The following is an 18,261-nucleotide window of genomic DNA, read 5'->3' as shown; positions in this document are numbered from 1 at the left end:
ATGGTCTGTTTTATTGCTTATTATAAAGCACCCTCTCCCCCATTTAGTGCCCAGAGTGCTTCCCAATCTAACTTAGTTCAAATGTCAGCAACACCCAGCCGTGTGCCTGAATGAGTTGGTCAGGTTATTTTGACTGCTTGTGGCTCAAGCAGCAATCCCATGCTGTTCATTCTGCACTTCCAGCTCACCCGCTGCGTCTTCCAGGTTCCACACCGTCCTTACTAGGTTCTCTCTCTCTCTCTCTCTTGCTGTCTCTCAGATTAGCATTTCAACAGAGAAATGTTAGCCATGTCTGGTGCCGTTCATTTTTCGGTGGCATGGTCACATCCTTCAGGATGGCATTGTATAATCAGAGTTATTTCATTTGTTTAGGTCAATCCAGTCCAAATTGGTTTGGATCAATCCAAATTTTTATTCAAATTTTCTCTGGCTTTTCTCATTTAGAAATCTTTTGCATTTTAAAGTGCAGTTTATACCTTCATCCTTTTGATGTCTTTTTCCTCTGTTCCCTTAGCTTTAACTTGTAGGTTGACCAAAGGGCTCAATGTCCTTGAACTTCCCAAGGGTTTAATACAATGCATAACACCCAGTAGTCACTTGTTAAATACCATTACCTTTTTAGTTGCTACTAGTACAAGTGCTTAGTACAGTGCTCTGCACACAGTAAGCTCTCAATAAATACAATCGAATACTATTTATCTTCCTCACGGGGCTCAGGGGAAAGGGTCTGTGCTGGAAGGATAGGGTTGTTCCTGTCGATGAGCTAAGTAAATTGATTTAATTTTCCAAACTCCTAAAATGGACAAGGGCACTTAAGATCATGGTAAAAAGTACAGTCTCTGTTGCCTGTAACCTAACCTACAGTTAGATTCTAGGGAATCAAGCAGCTGGTATACTTTGCTTTAGTACTCAGAGGTGAAATGGTCAAGCATGACCTTTTTTTCCTTCTAAACATGTTGGCTAACTGATGTTAATCATATTGGCTCCATAAACACGGGACTAATGTGTTTAGGCAGGGGTATGTTTGGACCCAGTCTCTCCCCTCTGCAGTCCATACTTGACTCTGCTGGCCAGATCATTCAATCTAAAACATTCTGCACACATCTCTACTTCTCAAATACCTTGGTGTAGTTGCCCATTCACATCAGTCAGAAGCCTGACCATCAGCTTTAAGGATCTCAAGCAGCTCTGTCTGTCTCCCTGATCTTTCTTCTCTCTTCTCCCTTTATGCCCCAGGAGCATGCTTCATTCCACTGAAGCAAACCTACTCACAGTGCTCAGTTTTCATCCCTCCCGCCACCAGACTCTTGCCCACACACTCCCTTCTGCCTGGAACTGTCTTCCCTTTTTCACATTCTACAAACCACTGCTAGCCTCATCTTCAAAGACCTTTTGAAGTCATATCCCCTCCAGGAGGTCTTCCCTGATTCATCTCTCACTTTCTCACACTACGTTTCTTCCTGTTGCCACTTCAGCACCTCCCTGACATCTAAACATTTGGGTATTCATTCACCCCTTCTCTTCTGCATTCCGTAGCACTTGTATTCAATTGCTTCATCATACATATAATTGGTTTTAGTGCCATCACCCTCGCAACTTAGTGTATTCTTTTCTTGGGCAGAAATCATCTCTCCTATATCTATTGCACTCTATTGCACTCTCAAGTGCTTAGTATAGTGCTCTGTGAATAGTAGTTGCTCAGGAAATACTATTGATTGAGGTTGTGATTGTAAAAGAAATAAAATGATTAACATTGATTGTCTTAATAGGTTAGTCCTGCATCAACTTCAAGATTTGGTCACTATTATGATGTGTCAAAAAGAATGTCCCAGAAGATAATCCAGTCCATAAAATGGCACAGATTTTTCCTTCCAGAAGAAATAGTTTCACGTTCTAAAGTGGAACCAGGGTAAGTTCTGTCTAGTTCTTAACTGTGTTTTCAAAGGTTGATGAATAGATATTTTACCTTTTTTCTGGAAATGTCTTTAACCACTGCTGTTTAAAATTGGAAATTGACCAAATTTGTGGTCCATATAAAAATAGCCAGATGAAATAATCTGCTTTCTTAAAAATGCTTAGTTTTCATCTCTACCACAAGTACATAATATGACAGAAAATCAAAAATCAGCATTTGTATTTTTGTTTTTATTTTTTGGCAACCTTTAAGTTCAATTATAAAATAACCCAGCTATGGTGACAATTTAGGAGTTGAGGAATTCATTTTTATATCTGAGGTTTATACAAATATGGGAGCAAAACCCACATGGGGGTATTTGCCCCTGGACTAAAATCAGTGACAAGATTGATTTGCCTGGACTAAAATCAACGACAAGATTGATTTCCCTCCCCCTCGCTCTTTTGGATAATAATAATAATAATAGTAATACTAATAATGCCTTGAATTTGTGATGCCTCTTATTTTTCCAAAGTGCTTCTACAATAGTTATCATTTTTCCTCACAATATTCCTGCAAGGAAGGGAGAGAGGGTCAATGAATCAATCATATTTCTTGCATGCTCACTGTATGCAGAGCACTGTACTAAACGCTTGGGAGAGTACCAAATAATAGAAATGATAGACATGGTCCTTGACCTCAACGAATTTATAGTCAAGAGGGTCCCTCCCTGCTCTCCTCAACCTGGTGCCCAACAAAATCCCCTTTGGGATTGCCATCTCTTGACAGTGTTTGGGGTCCATTCTCTCTGCAGACCATGTCTTGTTACTGGGTAGGCCCCTTGGTTATTTTTGCAGAAACTATAATTATAAATTACATAAACTGAGTATTTCTCACACATTGGGTGTCTGCCTTTTTCGAAGAGTTCTTCTCAGCTCTTGGTGATGAGAGAGACTGATTTAGCTTCTGCTTTCTGTTTCCACTCACCCACTTGGGTAACAGGATTCTCCCACTAAGTAACCATTACCAAAAGACCACATACCTGGGATCATGGCTTCTGACAGATCCTCTTTATTAAAGCAACCTGCTGACCCCATATACCAGGGTGTACCATCCCAGCAAAATCTGGTTGACACTCTCCTTTGCAGCAAAGCCTTGTACATTTAATAGCCAAAGAAATCCAAAGACCCAGATGCTTCACAGAGAGAAGCAGCATGGCTCAGTGGAAAGGGCATGGGCTGGGGAGCAAGAGGTCATGGGTTCAAATCCCGACTCTGCCACTTGTCAGCTGTGTTACTGTCGGACAAGTCACTTCACTTCACTGGGCCTCAATTCCCTCAACTGTAAAATGGGGATTAAGACTGTGGGACAACGTGGGACAACCTGATCACCTTGTATCTTCCTCATTGCTTAGAACAGTGCTTTGCACATAGTAAGCCCTTAACAAATGCCATCATTATTATTATTATTCCTTCCTTTAGTTCCCAGTCCATCAAAGAATCCATTAGGATAAGCAATTTCCTCCATTCCTGTGACTGAGTGCAGGAACCCTTTCAAGGAAATTCCTTCCCTCTTTGAGAGTATGTAGAAACACTTTTCCAGAGATTTCTTTGTTTTGATTCTAGTAAACATGAACCTTCTCCTTGAGCAGTTCTAGAGATGACCAGGTTGTCCACCCTGGACTGATGCAGGCTCAGTGTAGGTATTTTGCTGCCATTATTCTGCAGCTGGCATGCTGTGTGCCCAGTGGCCCCCTGGACCACTAATAACACTTTTTCCTTTTGATCCCTGACATCCTGTAGGTCCTGAAGTAAGGCACATCTCCTGTTATAGTAGGGAGTGTGAGAGGTGATAACCTGACAAGATTCACGTTGCCCTGAGTTTGAGAGTCAGTCAGTAAATTGTGTTGATTGAGCGCTTATTAAGCACTTGGTAGAGTGCAGTATACCAGACACATTCTCTGCCCACATTGAGCTTACATTTTAGATGGGGAGAAGACGTTAATATAAATAAATTACAGATATGTACAAAAGTACTGTGGGGTTGGGAGGGGGAATTAATACAAGGAGCGAGTCAGGGTGATGCAGAAGGGAGTTTGAAGAAAAGGAAAAGAGGTCTTAGGAAAGGCCTCTTGCAGGAGCTGTGTCTTCAGTAAGGCTTTGAAGTAGGGGAGAGTAATTGTTGGATATGGGGAGGGAGGGCAGTCCAGGCCAGAAGCAGGACATGGGTGAGCATTTGGTGAGATACGCGAGCTCGAGATACAGTGAGAAGGTTGAGAGGGTGGTGGGCAGCCAAGGCCAGTTTGCCCTGTCCTTTGGAAATCACCAAAGGAAGCGCCAAGATATTAGTTCCATCTTTTGCCTCCTGCCCAGAGGATGAGGAGGGTGCTGCCACCACTTTTCGGTTCCTCACAAGAACCAGAACAGAACGCAAGAAGTTTCTCCCTGGCTTTTAAGCCCTGTGAGGAGCTGTTCATCTACCTCACCCAATATAGCCAGGTACCCTGGGGAAGTCAGCAGGACTGGGACAGGATTTGGAGCTCCAGAGCTGATGCAGGGGTGTTTTAATGAGATGTTCTTCCCCTTGATTCTATTTATTGCCATTGTTCTTGTCTGTCTCCCCCAATTAGACTGTAAGCCCGTCAAAGGGCAGGGACTGTCTCTGTTACCGATTTGTACATTCCAAGCACTTAGTACAGTACTCTGCACATAGTAAGTGCTCAATAAATACTATTGAATGAATGAATGACAGGAGGCCACAGGCAGTAAGCAAGGTAAGCCATCAGTTTAGGATGCCACTTGGTGGAGGCGGCAGAATTTGCCTCTCCCAGAGATGGCATTTCCACGGCTCGTCGAAGATGGTGGATGCCACTGCCCTTCGCGTGAATCCCTTTCTGTCCCCAATCAATTTCCCTGGCATGGGTGGATTGGGTGGGGATGAGGTGAAAAGATGGCTTCCCCTCTTTGAACTTTGAGACTAACTTCTGGGGAGGAGGAGGAGGGAACATCATGACAGGAATGAGTATTATAATTTTCATTTTCTCCTCCTCCCTCAACTCCCTCTTCTCTTATCCCCTTTTGTCCCCTTGTTTTTCTTTCCCCATCTTTTCCTCCTATTCTTCCTCTCTTCAACTGTATTTATTGAGCACTTAATGTGTGCAGACTACTGTACTAAGTGCTTGGGAGAGGACAGTATAACAATATAAGACACCTTCTCTACCCATGGCAAGCTTACAGTCTAGAGGGAGGATGGAGATTAATATAAATTAATAAATTGCAGATATGTTCATGTACTGTGGGAGTGGGGAAAGGGGTGGTCAATAAAGGGAACTAATCAGAGTGATGCAGAGGTAGTGGGAAAAGAGGAAATGAGGGCTTAGTTGGGGAAGGCCTCTTGGAGGAGCTGTGCCTTCAAAAAGGCTTTGAGGTTGGGGAGAGTAATTGTCTGTTGGATACGAAAAGGGAGGATGCTCCAGGTCAGAGGCAGGACATAGGCGAGAGGTCTGCAGTGAGATAGATGAGATCGGGGTACAGTGAGGAGCCTGGCATTAGAGGAGTGAAGTGTGCAGGCTGGATTGTAGAAGGAAAATAACGAGGTGAGGTAGGAGAGGGCAAGGTGATTGAGTGCTTGCAAGCCGATGGTAAGGGGTTTCTCTTGGATGCAGATTGAATGGGCAACCATTGGAGGTTCTTGAGGAGTGGGGAAACATAGGCTGAACTTTTTTGTAGAAAAATGATACTGGAAGCAGAGTGAAGTATGGACTGGAGTGGGGAGAGGCAGGTGACAGGGAGGACAGCAAGGAGACTGAAACAGTAATCAAGGCGGGATAGAATAAATCCTCGGATTAACGTGGTAGCACTTTGAATCAAGAGAAAACAGATTTTCCTCCCCTACATCCTCAAAGCTCTTTCCGACATTGCTCCTCCCCAAAGCTCCACCACTTCGTTGCTCTGTACCCCATTACACTGTACCCCAAAGTTCACCTTCTCTTTCAAAATGAAAAGTTTGTACCCCTGCTCTATGCCATTTATGGATAAGTGAAGAAGAGATTTCCCCATAATAAGGGGAAAAGCCCTCTGTGCTCTCCCAAGTCCAGCAAAGGAGGGACCAAGATAAGGGCCAGTAAGAAAAAATGAAGAGCCAACTCAGGTCAAATATTAGAAAGGCTTTCACAGAAAAAGGGAGAAACAGGAAGAAGACCAAAGAGCACACGTACAGTTTTCACAATGATCTTTGATAGAATCACCTTTGAATTGTTTAGCAATTAGTCTGCTCACCAGAAGGACCACCTTCTCTCTCCTGTCCCCTACCATTACTTCTCCTTCTCACCTGTCCTCATTGCCAATTTTTTTATAATGCTATATAAAAGTTGGTCTTGACAAAATTCCAGACCTAGATGGCACTCTGGAAGAAGAAAGAGCAGTTTTGTCTTAATGAGAAATTCACCAGGACCAAACTGCTTTAATCTTTGACTAAGGTGAAATGTTATAATGAAGGTACACTGTTCTTCTCAAAAATTTAAAGGAAAGTTCTCTGCTTTGTTAACCTTGCCTCCAAAATTATTCTCATTCCCAGGAATGGAAATTGGTGAGATATTTTTAAGCCCTAGAAAGCATTTTTTTCATGAAATTATGAAAGAGTTCTAAATATTGTTATTCATTAATGCAACATGAGACATTGGCAAATGTTCTCAATATTTTTCATTAGATGCTCTTCAGAAAGTAAACAAGCCAAAGACTGCCATGTTTCCTCATGCCAGTATCAGTAGTCTAATGATCAAAGGTCAGTTTTTCGTTCATCAAGGCTGTCAATTTGGAACTAGAGGGTAAATAAAGCAATCTGTACACCTTTAGGGAACGAGGCAGAATTTTAAAGTTTGATTTTTCACAGCAAACACTGAGCATTGAAACAAGACCAAAACCTGCTAATGCTTATATTACACAGTCAGAATTATGAAAATGGTATTAAAATTATAGAAACCTTTTTTATTTTCTAATTTATCTCAAAACCGGTATAAACTTGTACAAACTTCTGGGGTGGTTGTAGCCAGTCTTTTAATGTCCAAACTTAACATCTCTGAGAATAGTGACATGCATCTTAAGCATTTGTTTAAAGACAAATATAATAGTAGTCATAGTATTTATTAAATGCTTTCTGTGTTTAGAGCACCATATTAAGCACTCGGTAAGCTTATACAAGTGGGAATTAGACACAGACCCTTTACCTCGGTGTTCTATTGTGGCTTGGAAGGTTATAGATGACTTTATATATCTCTTGAAACAATACGTAAGAGCAGCAAAGTTGTTTTTTTTTCTTTGATACTCTTCTTCCTGGAAAACAGTTCTGAATGCTGCATCTAGAGACACAGCATGGCCTAGCGGATAGAACACAGGCCTGGAAGTCATAAGGACCTGGGTTCTAACCCCGGCTCTGCCACTTGTCCACTCTGTGACCTTGGGCAAGTCATTTAACTTTTCCGTGCCTCAGTTACCACCTCTGTAAAATGGGGATTCATTTTATGAGCCCCAAATGGGATCAGGACTATGTCCAACCAGATTTGCTTGTATCCATCCCAGTGTTTGGTACAGTTCCTGGCACATAATGCTTAACAAGTACCATTATTATTATTATTATCATGCCATTTAGTAATTACTACTGAAGTGCATTAACTGATACTTTTACTCTCCTGAAATAGTTTCTTTAAAGTGAGATTATATTTTGTACTCACTGGTAAGCATAAACTCATGATGATGATGATAGCTATTATGATGGTGGCGGTGCTTTTAAGTGTATAAAAGTCCCCAAAAGCTTCACTTCAAAATGCAAGGTTAAAGTCTTGAATCAACCTTCATAGAGATAAACAGTATTTTGCAAACACTGTAGTTAGAATGGAAGTACCAAGCCAAAAATCATTATGTCCAGTCAGATTAAACTAACCAACCAGTGAACAAAATGGGACAGTATCTGTATGTTTTGAAAAATAGGGGATAATTAGATAAATACTGTCATCATCAAAGAAAATAAGTTGTCTTAAACTGTAAGGATGTTTTGCTTGAGATTTCTAGTGTGTAGGCTTTGTAAACTAAGAACTGGTTAGAAGAAATCTCTAATAAATTGATTTGATTGCCTCTAAAAAGGAATAAACCCACAGCAGTATTCCAACTGTGTTCGGTTATGACTAAAGTAAATTATTACATCATATAAATAAATGGATATTTCATATTTCAAATAAACGGCTTTTAAAAATCTATCCAGGAGACCATGGAGAAGTATAAATTCAGTTAATAATCCTTCAATCAGAATACTGAGTCTGCCATTCTAATCACATTGTTAAAGAACAATTACTGCATTTCAACTATCTAAAAGGGATCTTGAAATATTGATCAAGTGGAAGTTAACGTAGAGGTAAAATTATCAACCCTAAATGAACCTTCTAAAGAGCATTTCAAGAATGGTGGTGCTAAATGTTGAGCATTAGGGTCTATAGCTATGTAGAAAATTATTTTAAATAGGTCTAGTAAAGATGGCATTCTTCAAAATAATTTAAGCTGTTATCAAGCTGAACCTCTGGCCTCTGGCTGCTTCTTCCTTCTCCATGACAGTGGGAAGACCGTATGGCTTAGTCTTGGAGAAGCAGCGGGGCTCAGTGGAAAGACCATGGACTTGGAAGTCAGAGGTCATGGGTTCTAATCCTGACTCCACCCCTTGTCAGCTGTGTGACTTTGGGCAAGTCACTTAACTTCTCTGTGCCTCAGTTCCCTCATCTGTAAAATGGGGATTAAGACTGTGAGCCCCACGTGGGATAACCTGATAAACTTGTATTCCCCTGCAGCGCTTAGAACAGTACTTTGCACATAGTAAGCGCTTAAATACCATTATTATTATTCTGGAACTCATGCTCTTTTCTCTCTACATCTTTTTATTTTAATGTCTTTGGTGAATAATAATAATTTTCATGCTTAGGTGTTTACTGGGTGCCAAGTTTATCAGGTTGGATTTAGTCCCTGTCTGACATGGATTCACAGCCTAAGGGAGAGGGAGAACAGGTGTTTAATGTCCGTTTTACAGATGAAGAAACTGAAGCACAGGGAAACTAAGTGGCTTGCTCATGGTCACACTGTAGGCAGTTACTCTTTCCGCTAGGCCATGCTTATTCTTAGCTAATTAATCAGTGATCTGCCATTATTTTCTCTTACAACTTTCAGCTGTTCTTAGATCTTATCCCAATATTTGAACATTTCCAGTCTCTTTCTAAAACCTCTTGCTTTTCCCTGTCACTTTGGGAAAATGTCAGATTCCACATGTGATCATGCCTGGTCCCAAGGAGTGCCTTTAATGCTCTCCTCTCGATAATCACCCTATATTTAATCTTCTGTAGCATGCCCAAGATTTGATCTTTCCAATCCCCAAATCCCAGTATTTTTAACACATTAAAGCTAGTTTCTCAAATAGATAAACAAATGCATAATTATCTTTAATATGACATAAGGGAAATTTTGATCAGAGTGAAAGAATGAAAGTAGAACAAGAAAAATAGCAATGAAAGAGCATGCTCTAACAGGATAAAGAAAGACTGACAACAGCAGAGAGGCAGAAAGGAAGTTAGGAAGCCAAAAGAAGCGTAGCAATACACAGCCTGAAGTTTCCATGTCCTCAGGGCCTCAGGATCTTCTGTAATGGCAGTCTGTGGCAGAGTAGCCATCCAATAGCCCAACGCCATGAGAGTGAAGCTCCACTCAGGAGTGGAAGACGCACCGGAAACACGCTTACAACATTTAGGCTGTGGCAATTTGGTCCTGTTTGGAGCATTGAGCATTATTAATTAATTTAGTTATTGATGTATATTTGTCTGTCTCCCCCTCTAGACTGTGAGCAGGCAATGTCTGCTTGTTCTTGTGCTTTCCCAACTATAATACAATACAGTGCTTTGCACACAGTAAGTGCTCAATAAATATGAATGAGTGAATTGAGGTACCTAAGGAGACAGTGGACCACCATCTCCTAGTATTAATAAATTATTTTTACTGTTGGGGCTCTCGAATTGTTGATTTTTATCCTGGTATTTATTTTCCTGCGTGACAGCTCCCCGATCTAGATTTTGAGTCTCCTGAGAGCCAGGAATCAATCGATCAGTGGTATTTATTAAACACTTACTGTGTGCAGGGATAATGTCTCCCAAATATCCCTGCCCTCAAAGAGTTTAGAGTCTAGTGGGGAGAGACAGACATTAAAATTAATTACAGATAGGGGAATGACAGACTACATGGATATTTGCATAAGTGTTGTGGGCCTGGAATGAAGTGCTTCAGGGGTAAAGACCCAAGTGCATAGGTGATAGAAGAAAGGGTGAATAGAGTGGGGAAAGGAGGGGGTAGTTAAGGAGGACCTCTTGGAGGGGTTATGGTTTTAGTTGGGCTTTGAAGATGGGGAGATTCGTGGTTTGTCCAATGGAAGGACGTTCCAGGCCAGTGGGAGGACGTAGGCAAGGGTTCGGCGCCCCTAAATACAAGACTGAAGTACAGTTAGTAGGGTGGTGGTAGAGTGAAGTGTGAGGGCTGCATTGTCGTAGATTAGGAAGGAACGAGCTGACGGAGTGAACCGGAAACCATGTCTGGCTCATATCTAGGTTCTCCCCTGTACTTAGTACAGACCTTCCCACACTGTAACTACTACTAAATGTTTCTTATGGACTGATTATACTCTATATGCTGAAAACATTTGTTTCTCCTCCAAGAAGACTTCCTTGACTAAGCCCTCCTCTCGTCTTTTCCCACTCCCTTCTGCATCACCCTGATTTGTTCCCTTCATTCATCCTGCCTCCCATCCCCACAACACATATGTTTATATCTTTATATATCGGTAATATATTTATGTATGTTAATGTCTGTCTCCACCTCTAAACTGTGAGCTGGTTGTGGGCAGGGAATGTCTGTTGTTGTACTCTCCCAAGCGGTTAGTACAGTGCTTTGCAAGCAGTAAGTGCTCAGAAAATATAATTGAGTGAATGAAAGTTAAAATAATTTATTATTGTTCCCCATGGGGATATTAGTTTTGAAAATTTCCCGATAAAAATATTAACTTAGAAGCAGTGTGGCATAGGAGAAAGAGTATGGACCGAGGAGTCAGAGGAACTGGGTTGTAATCCCGGCTCTGCCGCTTACCTGCTGTAGGACCTTGGGCAAGTCACTTAACTTCTCTGTGCCTCACGGTCTTCATCTATGAAATGGTGGTTAAATATCTGGTCTCTCCCTCACCAGCCAGTTTTGTGAGCCTGATGTTGGGCAGGGAATGTGTCTATCTTGGTTATCTTGTATCTAGTAGAGTTCTTGGCACATAGCAAGGGCTTAATAAATGCTATCATTATTTTAAAGCATCCAAATATCTGTAGGGCAAAAGAGTGAACTGTATGATGAAAATATATAACTTTGCACAGACAAAAGGAATTCTTAGGCTAAAGTGATTTTTCAAACAACTCGAACAGATCAAATCTTCTGTTTCTTATTTTTCATGCCATTGTAGACATACCATTCCGTTCTTGCAAGCTATAAATCCTACATCTAAAAACCAGCATTTACAGTAGTACATGTTTTTGAGAACTAATAGTTTGCACTGAACACGAAAAAAGATTTATAGATTTTAATTAACAGGACAGTATTTCATCCTAGGGAGCTTAATTGATATTTCATTTCATATTAAATGTAAATGCTTAATTAAATGTAATTAAACTTTAAACATGTAATTAAATTAATTTTGAAAATGGCTACTGTACCATGTAAAATTGGTTTTAATTTATGAAAAGTTTATGTTCATTTCACAACAATGAGCTGCACTCATTCATTTTTTAAGAAAAGATAAATCTGTGCTTTCAGTTTTGATCCGTACTTAAAATGTAGTAAATTAATTATATAACTTATCTACTGTTCTGATGCAAGGGTATATTGCATTGCTGTTTATTTTTTGAAGGCAATTATTGGACCAACTAGTGAAGAAAAGCTGACCCAAAGTGGGCAATGACTAGTGTCAAAATGATTTAGTCTGAATGTTTGCTTATGGGATAAGGTAATTGCATTTGAACTGATGCACCCAATTCAAACTTGAGTTTAAGAATCATATGGAGGAAGAAATGCTCATTTCAAAAAGAAACCTGATTAGTTGGGCCTGTCATCATTGCTGGCCTGGAAGGTCTTCCCTCTTCATATCGGACAGATTATCACACTCCCCACCTTCATAGCCTAATTAAAAGTACATCTCCTCCTCCTAGCCCTTATTTCCTCTTCTCCCACTCCTTTCTGGGTGGCCCTTACACTTGGATTTAGATTCTTTTTCACTCCTCCCTCAGCCCCACAGCACTTATCTGTAATTTATTTATTTACATGAATGTCTATGTCCCTCTCTAGACCATAAGCTCGTTGTGGGCAGGGAATGTGGCTACCAATCCTGTTATATTTTACTCTCCTAAGTGCTTATTACAATTTTCTTCACACAGAAAGCACTCACTAAATAAGATTGATTGATTGGGAAGATGATCAGGAAGTTGTCTGAGTGGCATGGGAGGCAGTCCTGAGACAATGGGCTGTAAGAGTCCCACAGTAGTAAACTGTGGCCATTGTGAATAAATGCTTAGTACAGTGCTCTGCACGCAGTAAGTGCTCAATAAATACGACTGAATGAGAGAAGGGAGGGAAGATAGCCTCAAAGTTACTAAGAGTTTAAAATTATGTACAGATAATCCACAGCGAATCCATTTGAGGGTTGTTTTTGTTGGGGTAGAAATATTATTTTCATGGTGAAAATAAGTGGTTTCATTGCAGACCCTTTAACTCAATCTCCTCGGCCATGGCATCCATCACAATTAAACGGGTTTGTTAGTTTGCTCTGTCTAAGGAACTGCAAAAGCTTGGTACATTAAAAGCCTCACTCCAAATACCTCCTTGTTATCTGCTAACAAGGTTTCTGAGTTTTATCTAGATTTAGTTTGTGCATACAAATGACCAAATTGCTTATTTTGTGAACCCAATGTTTACTCTTGATAGCCAAGATAGATGCTCTCTTGGATGGAGAGGATTTGACACACAGTAAAAGTCCTCATAGCCATAAAAGCATTCAACCCTAACTATTCTGCCAGTTCTCACCAACATGCTATATGGTTTAGCTACCAGCCTAGAGCTTCTCAGTGGCCAGGATGCTCTGCACAACCATATGTGTGTGTTGATTCATAAGAGAATATTGCTGCAATTTGAGGGCATCATATCCCTCTTTGGGGGGGTGGAGGGAGAAGTTTCAGAAAAATGAAGGATGATTGTATGCCGAACTGTCATCTAAATTCAAAGTTCCGACATCGTACAATTTTTACTTCCGTTGTTGAGGAAGCCTACTGTTGATGTGTTTGTTGTACTCTGGAAAATGGGTTAGATGATATAGTAGGCGGGCCAGTGTACTTAACCTGCAATTCTGCCTTTGCTCCTACTATTTGTTGCCTTTAGAACGTACTGTATGTATCTTGAGAAAATGTTGCTGAATCTAAATTTACGTAGAGTCTAGATTTCCAGATAAATGTAGTTAAAGCAGTTTAAACTGTCTTTCCTAATGGGGTCTACTTACAGATAATAAGCCTATTTGTCATACTCTTGATAAGGTAACCTTTGTTAAATGCTTAGAAACTATCAATAAGGAAGTCAGAGACTCATCTGTAACTAGGAAACCTAGCCAACTCCTGTTTTACATGTTTCTAGCTTGCTAAAGAAAAACCAGTAAATTGTTTAAATCCATTACCAAATTTAAAGAGTGTCTGCTAAAAATGCTAAAATTAAAAACGACAAATATTTGTAAATGTAAAATATTTGATTTGCTGCTTTAAAATATGACACATTTCGCTAACAGGGAAATGTGTTTTTTAGATGTCGAATACTCAAATAGCATTTTTTATGTCAATACCATATCGACTAATTTGGATTTCAAAACAAAATAGGGAAAATGTTTCTATATCCACTACTGACCTCACTCTGCTGCGTGGGTCATTTTTACAAATAAGTTCAGGACGTATCACGTCTCTTTTCAAAAACCTCCAGTGGTTGCTCATGTTCCTAAATAGGAAAAAGAAATTCATCCTCTAGACTCTTAGCTCATTGTGCACAGGGAATGTGTCTGTTTATTGTTGTACTCTCCCAAGCGCTTAGTACAGTGCTGTGCACACAGCGCTCAATAAATACTATTGAATGAATGAATGAATTGCATCGGCTTTGAAGGTCTCAATCAGCTCTCTCCACCTACTTGCCTCGCTGATTTCCTAAGACAACCCAACCTGCATATTTCACTCTTCTAATGCCAACCTATTCATTGTATTGCTTTTCTAGTGACAACCTACTCACTGTACCTCGATTTTGTCTATCTCATGTTGATGGTATTTAAGTGCTTACTATGTGCCAAGCCCTGGCCACCAACCCCTTCGCCTTCATCCTCCCTCATGCCTGGAACTCCCTCCCCTTTCATATACCTATTCTCCCCACCTTCAAGGTCACCCACCTTCAAGGTCATCCCAAAATCACATCTCCAAGAGGCCTTCCCCATCTAACCTCTCATCTCCCGTACTCCCTCTCCCTTCTGCGTGCGTGACCTACACACCTGGATCTGGACCCTTTAAGTACTTGATATCATCCAAGCCTCAGTCTCCACAGCGTGGATGCACATATCCAGAATTTATTTTAATGTCTCCTCATGTAGACTGTAAACTCCTCATGGCAGGGACTGTGTCTACCAACTCTACTGCATTGCACTGTCCCAAGCACTTTTGTTTCAAAGTGCCAGAATAACAAGGAGATTTAGAATATTTTCCCCTAGATTTATTCATTACTGGCTATAAAATTAAAATGCTGTATGCTTTCTTTTAAACATCGGTTTTTTGGAAGCTGATAAAGTTTCTGGCAGTTGGAGTATTAAAATACAAGCATTTTCTTAATTAGATATTTAGTCACTGTAGTAGAAAAAGTCTAACATATACATAAGGAAAATTAGATGCAGGGATAAAACATTTGTGTCTAGGGAAACAATTTAGAAATCACATTTGTAGCATAAAAGCATTCCCCTTCATATTTAATGATCTCACAGCTAATGAAGATCTTTCCTGTAATAGTGAAAGAGAGTGAAAAGACCATTGCCTAGCTTCGGTCCCTTATATTCTTATCTCGAATAGAGTCTATCTTTTGGGTAATGACCACTCTTGCCTGCCTAGGGCACCTGTCATTGTTCGTGTCCTTGTTCTTGTAGTGTAATAATCACCTTATTTCATGTTTAGTTTAGGTTTTTTTTTCACCCTTTGGAGCTCTAGAAGGAAAACTCCTAAAAACAGGAACCATATCTGATTTTTGCCCAGTATTCAATTAAATATTAGCTATGGGAGCGCAATTAAATATTAACTGATGGACCTGGTAGTTATATAAAAATATATATGTGCGTCACCTCTGATAGTCTTCCACTAGTTCACCCTGTTCCTGACATTTCTTGGCTTTTGGCATATGTATTACAGCACTTGAAGTTATGATGAATGTAACTTTGAAGCATTTCTGCTATTTCTTTTATTATATTGGTTGAGCTATTATGTGCCAGGTACTGTGCTAAGCACTGGGGTAGATGCAAGCTAATCAGGTTGGACGTAACCCATGTCCCACACTGGGCTCACATTGAGTCCCCATTTTACAGATGAGGTAACTGAGGCACAGAGAGGTTTAGTGACTTGCCCAAGGATGCAAAGCAGGCAAGTGGTGGACCTGGGACTAGAACTCAGGTTCTTCTGATTCCTAAGCCCGTACTCTATCCACTAGACCACACTCCTTCTTCATGTGCTTCTCTAAGCTTCTCTCTCAGTGCTCTCTGTCAGCTCACCATAAAGCAAATAATTTAGTATCCCTAAGGTCATCCACAGTTTCTACAGTGAACTCATTTTCAGAGAGCCATTGGAGTGACTGTCCTTCAGAACCTCCACTTGTCTGCTGTGTGACTTTGGGCAAGTCTCTTTACTTCTCTGTGCCTCAGTTACCTCATTTGTAAAATGGGGATTAAGACTGTGAGCACTTTGTGGAACAGGGACTGTGTCCAACCTGATTAGCCACTATCTATCCTAGTGCTTAGTGCAGTGCCTGGCACATAGTAAGCCCTTAACAAACACCATTAGCAAACTAACCTCATTATGTGAGACTTGGTATTGACAGTTACAGTTAACTGTAGCTCATAGATGGGTCATGAGAGTCACCAAATGTGCATTTTTCTAAGATGAGACTATTTGCAACACTTCCTAAATTTGCGTGATGAGGTTTATCACCTCTGGACAAATGTGAAACCCATATTCAGCTTCGAAAGTTCAGATTTATTTCACAAACTGAAGCATTGGAAGTAAATGATGATGAGAGTATGCAGCTCACCAAAAAATTGCTGTGAAAATGAAACTATATACTTGTTTTTCTGAGTCTTTAGTTTTGATAAAACATATGTAAACCTCTACAGAAATTGTATTTGCATTTCTTCATTTAAGGTAAAGATGCAAGTCATTTAATTACTATTATTACAGCAGGTGGTTATGAGTATTACAACTGCTAGAAGAGGCGCTCAGGTGATCAGGACATCTATCAGGTGTACTTGGCATAGCCGTTCATTAACTATGTGTTAATTATCCATGATTACTCCTGAAATGCTATAGTGGGTTCATATTTTAAGTTGCTTCATTAAATCATTAATTTTCTAGGCGGTAAGGGAGCCTGACATAATTAAGCCAACCTCAGTCTCTCTAGATTTTTACCTTTCTCAGGATGTCGAGCACACCGAAGTAGTGAACATAAAGCATTCATAACTCGTTCTCTGAACGTAAAACAAACGAATGCATAAGATCGTCTGTAGAGTCTGTATTTTTTTTCATTTTTTAAAAATCATGTAACATGAAAATACCTCTGTATGTTTTCACTCTTTATGTTTATCTTGTAACAAATCTAAATATGACACTTAAGTTATATTTTTCTGACCAACAGTTCTATGATCGATGGCTACAACAGGCTACTTCAGCGTATCCAGAAAGTCATTTATGAGGAAGGGTTTGATGGATCCTGTCCCCAGGTACTGAGCACCTTCAATGTCTTATATAATCATGTAACTGATGTTGTTTTGAAAACTCTCTCTGGGGTGCTCCCAAGAAGGCCTTGGAATAATCAGCAGTGAGCAAGCTGTTTCTAAGCACTGAAGAAGTAAACAAGCAGAGCCAAGACCGATCACAGTTCACATATTAATATGTATTTGGAGCCGTAACTCGCTCCTTAGTGGATAGAGGTAGGATGTGCAAATTCAGGTTTAGCGCAATTATTTTTAAATGTACTCATTTTACATTGGCAGCTGATGCCATGACCATGTTCATTAATTCTAAAAAGGATCAACTTAAAGAGGTAGATTTCATTTAGCCAAGCACATTTTTCAAGTCGCATTTACATTGTAACTCTGAATTCCATGATGACTAAAAGATCTCACGGGAGGCAAAATGAAAAAGCTGCTTTTTGGTCATTCAGTCAATCAGTGGTATTTATTGAGTGCTTACTGCGTATGCAGAGCACTGTGCCAAGTGCTTGGGAGAGTACAGCATAAGAATCAGGAGACACAGGGACTGTTTACAGTCTAGAGAGGGATCAGACATTAATATGAACAAATAATTTATAATATACAATTTAAAGATATGCTCATAAGTGCTATGAGGTTGGGGTGGGGTGCATAGCAAATGTCCAAAGGTTCCAGATTGTTCTATTTTGTTCTATTCATTTGTAAGTTGCCATAGCAGTTAAGTAGTTTCCATTATTCTTATTGCCTTTCTCATCATTATAATATCAGAATACCAGTACAGTAAGGCCTACGATCCTACTTTGACACTTTGGCATTGTGAAGGTTAAAAAGAAATTATTTGCTGAACTTCACCGCCACATTTTCATGGCAGAAGATATGGTAATAGTAGTAGCATTTATCGTTCTAAGCTCTTGGGAAGTTCAAACGAATGTGCCATTATTCCCTGCCCATAAGAAGCTTACACTCTATTGTAGGGGGAGACGGTCATTAAAGTATTTACAGAGTATTTGCCACAAACAATTGAATGTATAATTGAAAAAGTGCATAGACATAAGTGCTGAGGAAGGGTATGAGTGAGTTCATAAGCACTAAAATCTTTTAATATGCCATAATAGCTGAATGGCAGGTGTCTCTGCTCTTTGTGTCCAAAATTTTCCTATGGATCTTGGCTATAGAGTGTTTTAATTTTGCTTACTGTTGCTCTGTTTTCAGTCTCAGCTGAGATTTATGGGCACCATGTCTTCCCTTTGGTGGCAGTGCTTGTCTGGAGGGGTAAA

General features: G+C 40.1%; 1 protein-coding gene across 2 annotated transcripts in view; it reads left to right on the top strand.

Moving 5' to 3' along the window:
- The window catches only part of ELP4 (elongator acetyltransferase complex subunit 4), a 232,733-nt gene that overhangs the window by 74,105 nt on the left and 140,367 nt on the right, over positions 1–18,261 (top strand). For both annotated transcript variants that reach the window (XM_029061294.1, XM_007659227.3), the window contains exons 5-6: positions 1,770–1,909; positions 16,909–16,993. In XM_029061294.1, the coding sequence (XP_028917127.1) occupies positions 1,770–1,909; positions 16,909–16,993 (225 nt within the window). The remainder of the gene's footprint in view (positions 1–1,769; positions 1,910–16,908; positions 16,994–18,261) is intronic.

This window comes from Ornithorhynchus anatinus, chromosome 3 (assembly GCF_004115215.2).
Source record: "Ornithorhynchus anatinus isolate Pmale09 chromosome 3, mOrnAna1.pri.v4, whole genome shotgun sequence".
NCBI lineage: Eukaryota > Metazoa > Chordata > Mammalia > Monotremata > Ornithorhynchidae > Ornithorhynchus > Ornithorhynchus anatinus.
The sequence above is the reverse complement of the archived record's forward strand: the minus strand, read 5'-3'. Positions and strand labels throughout refer to the sequence as shown.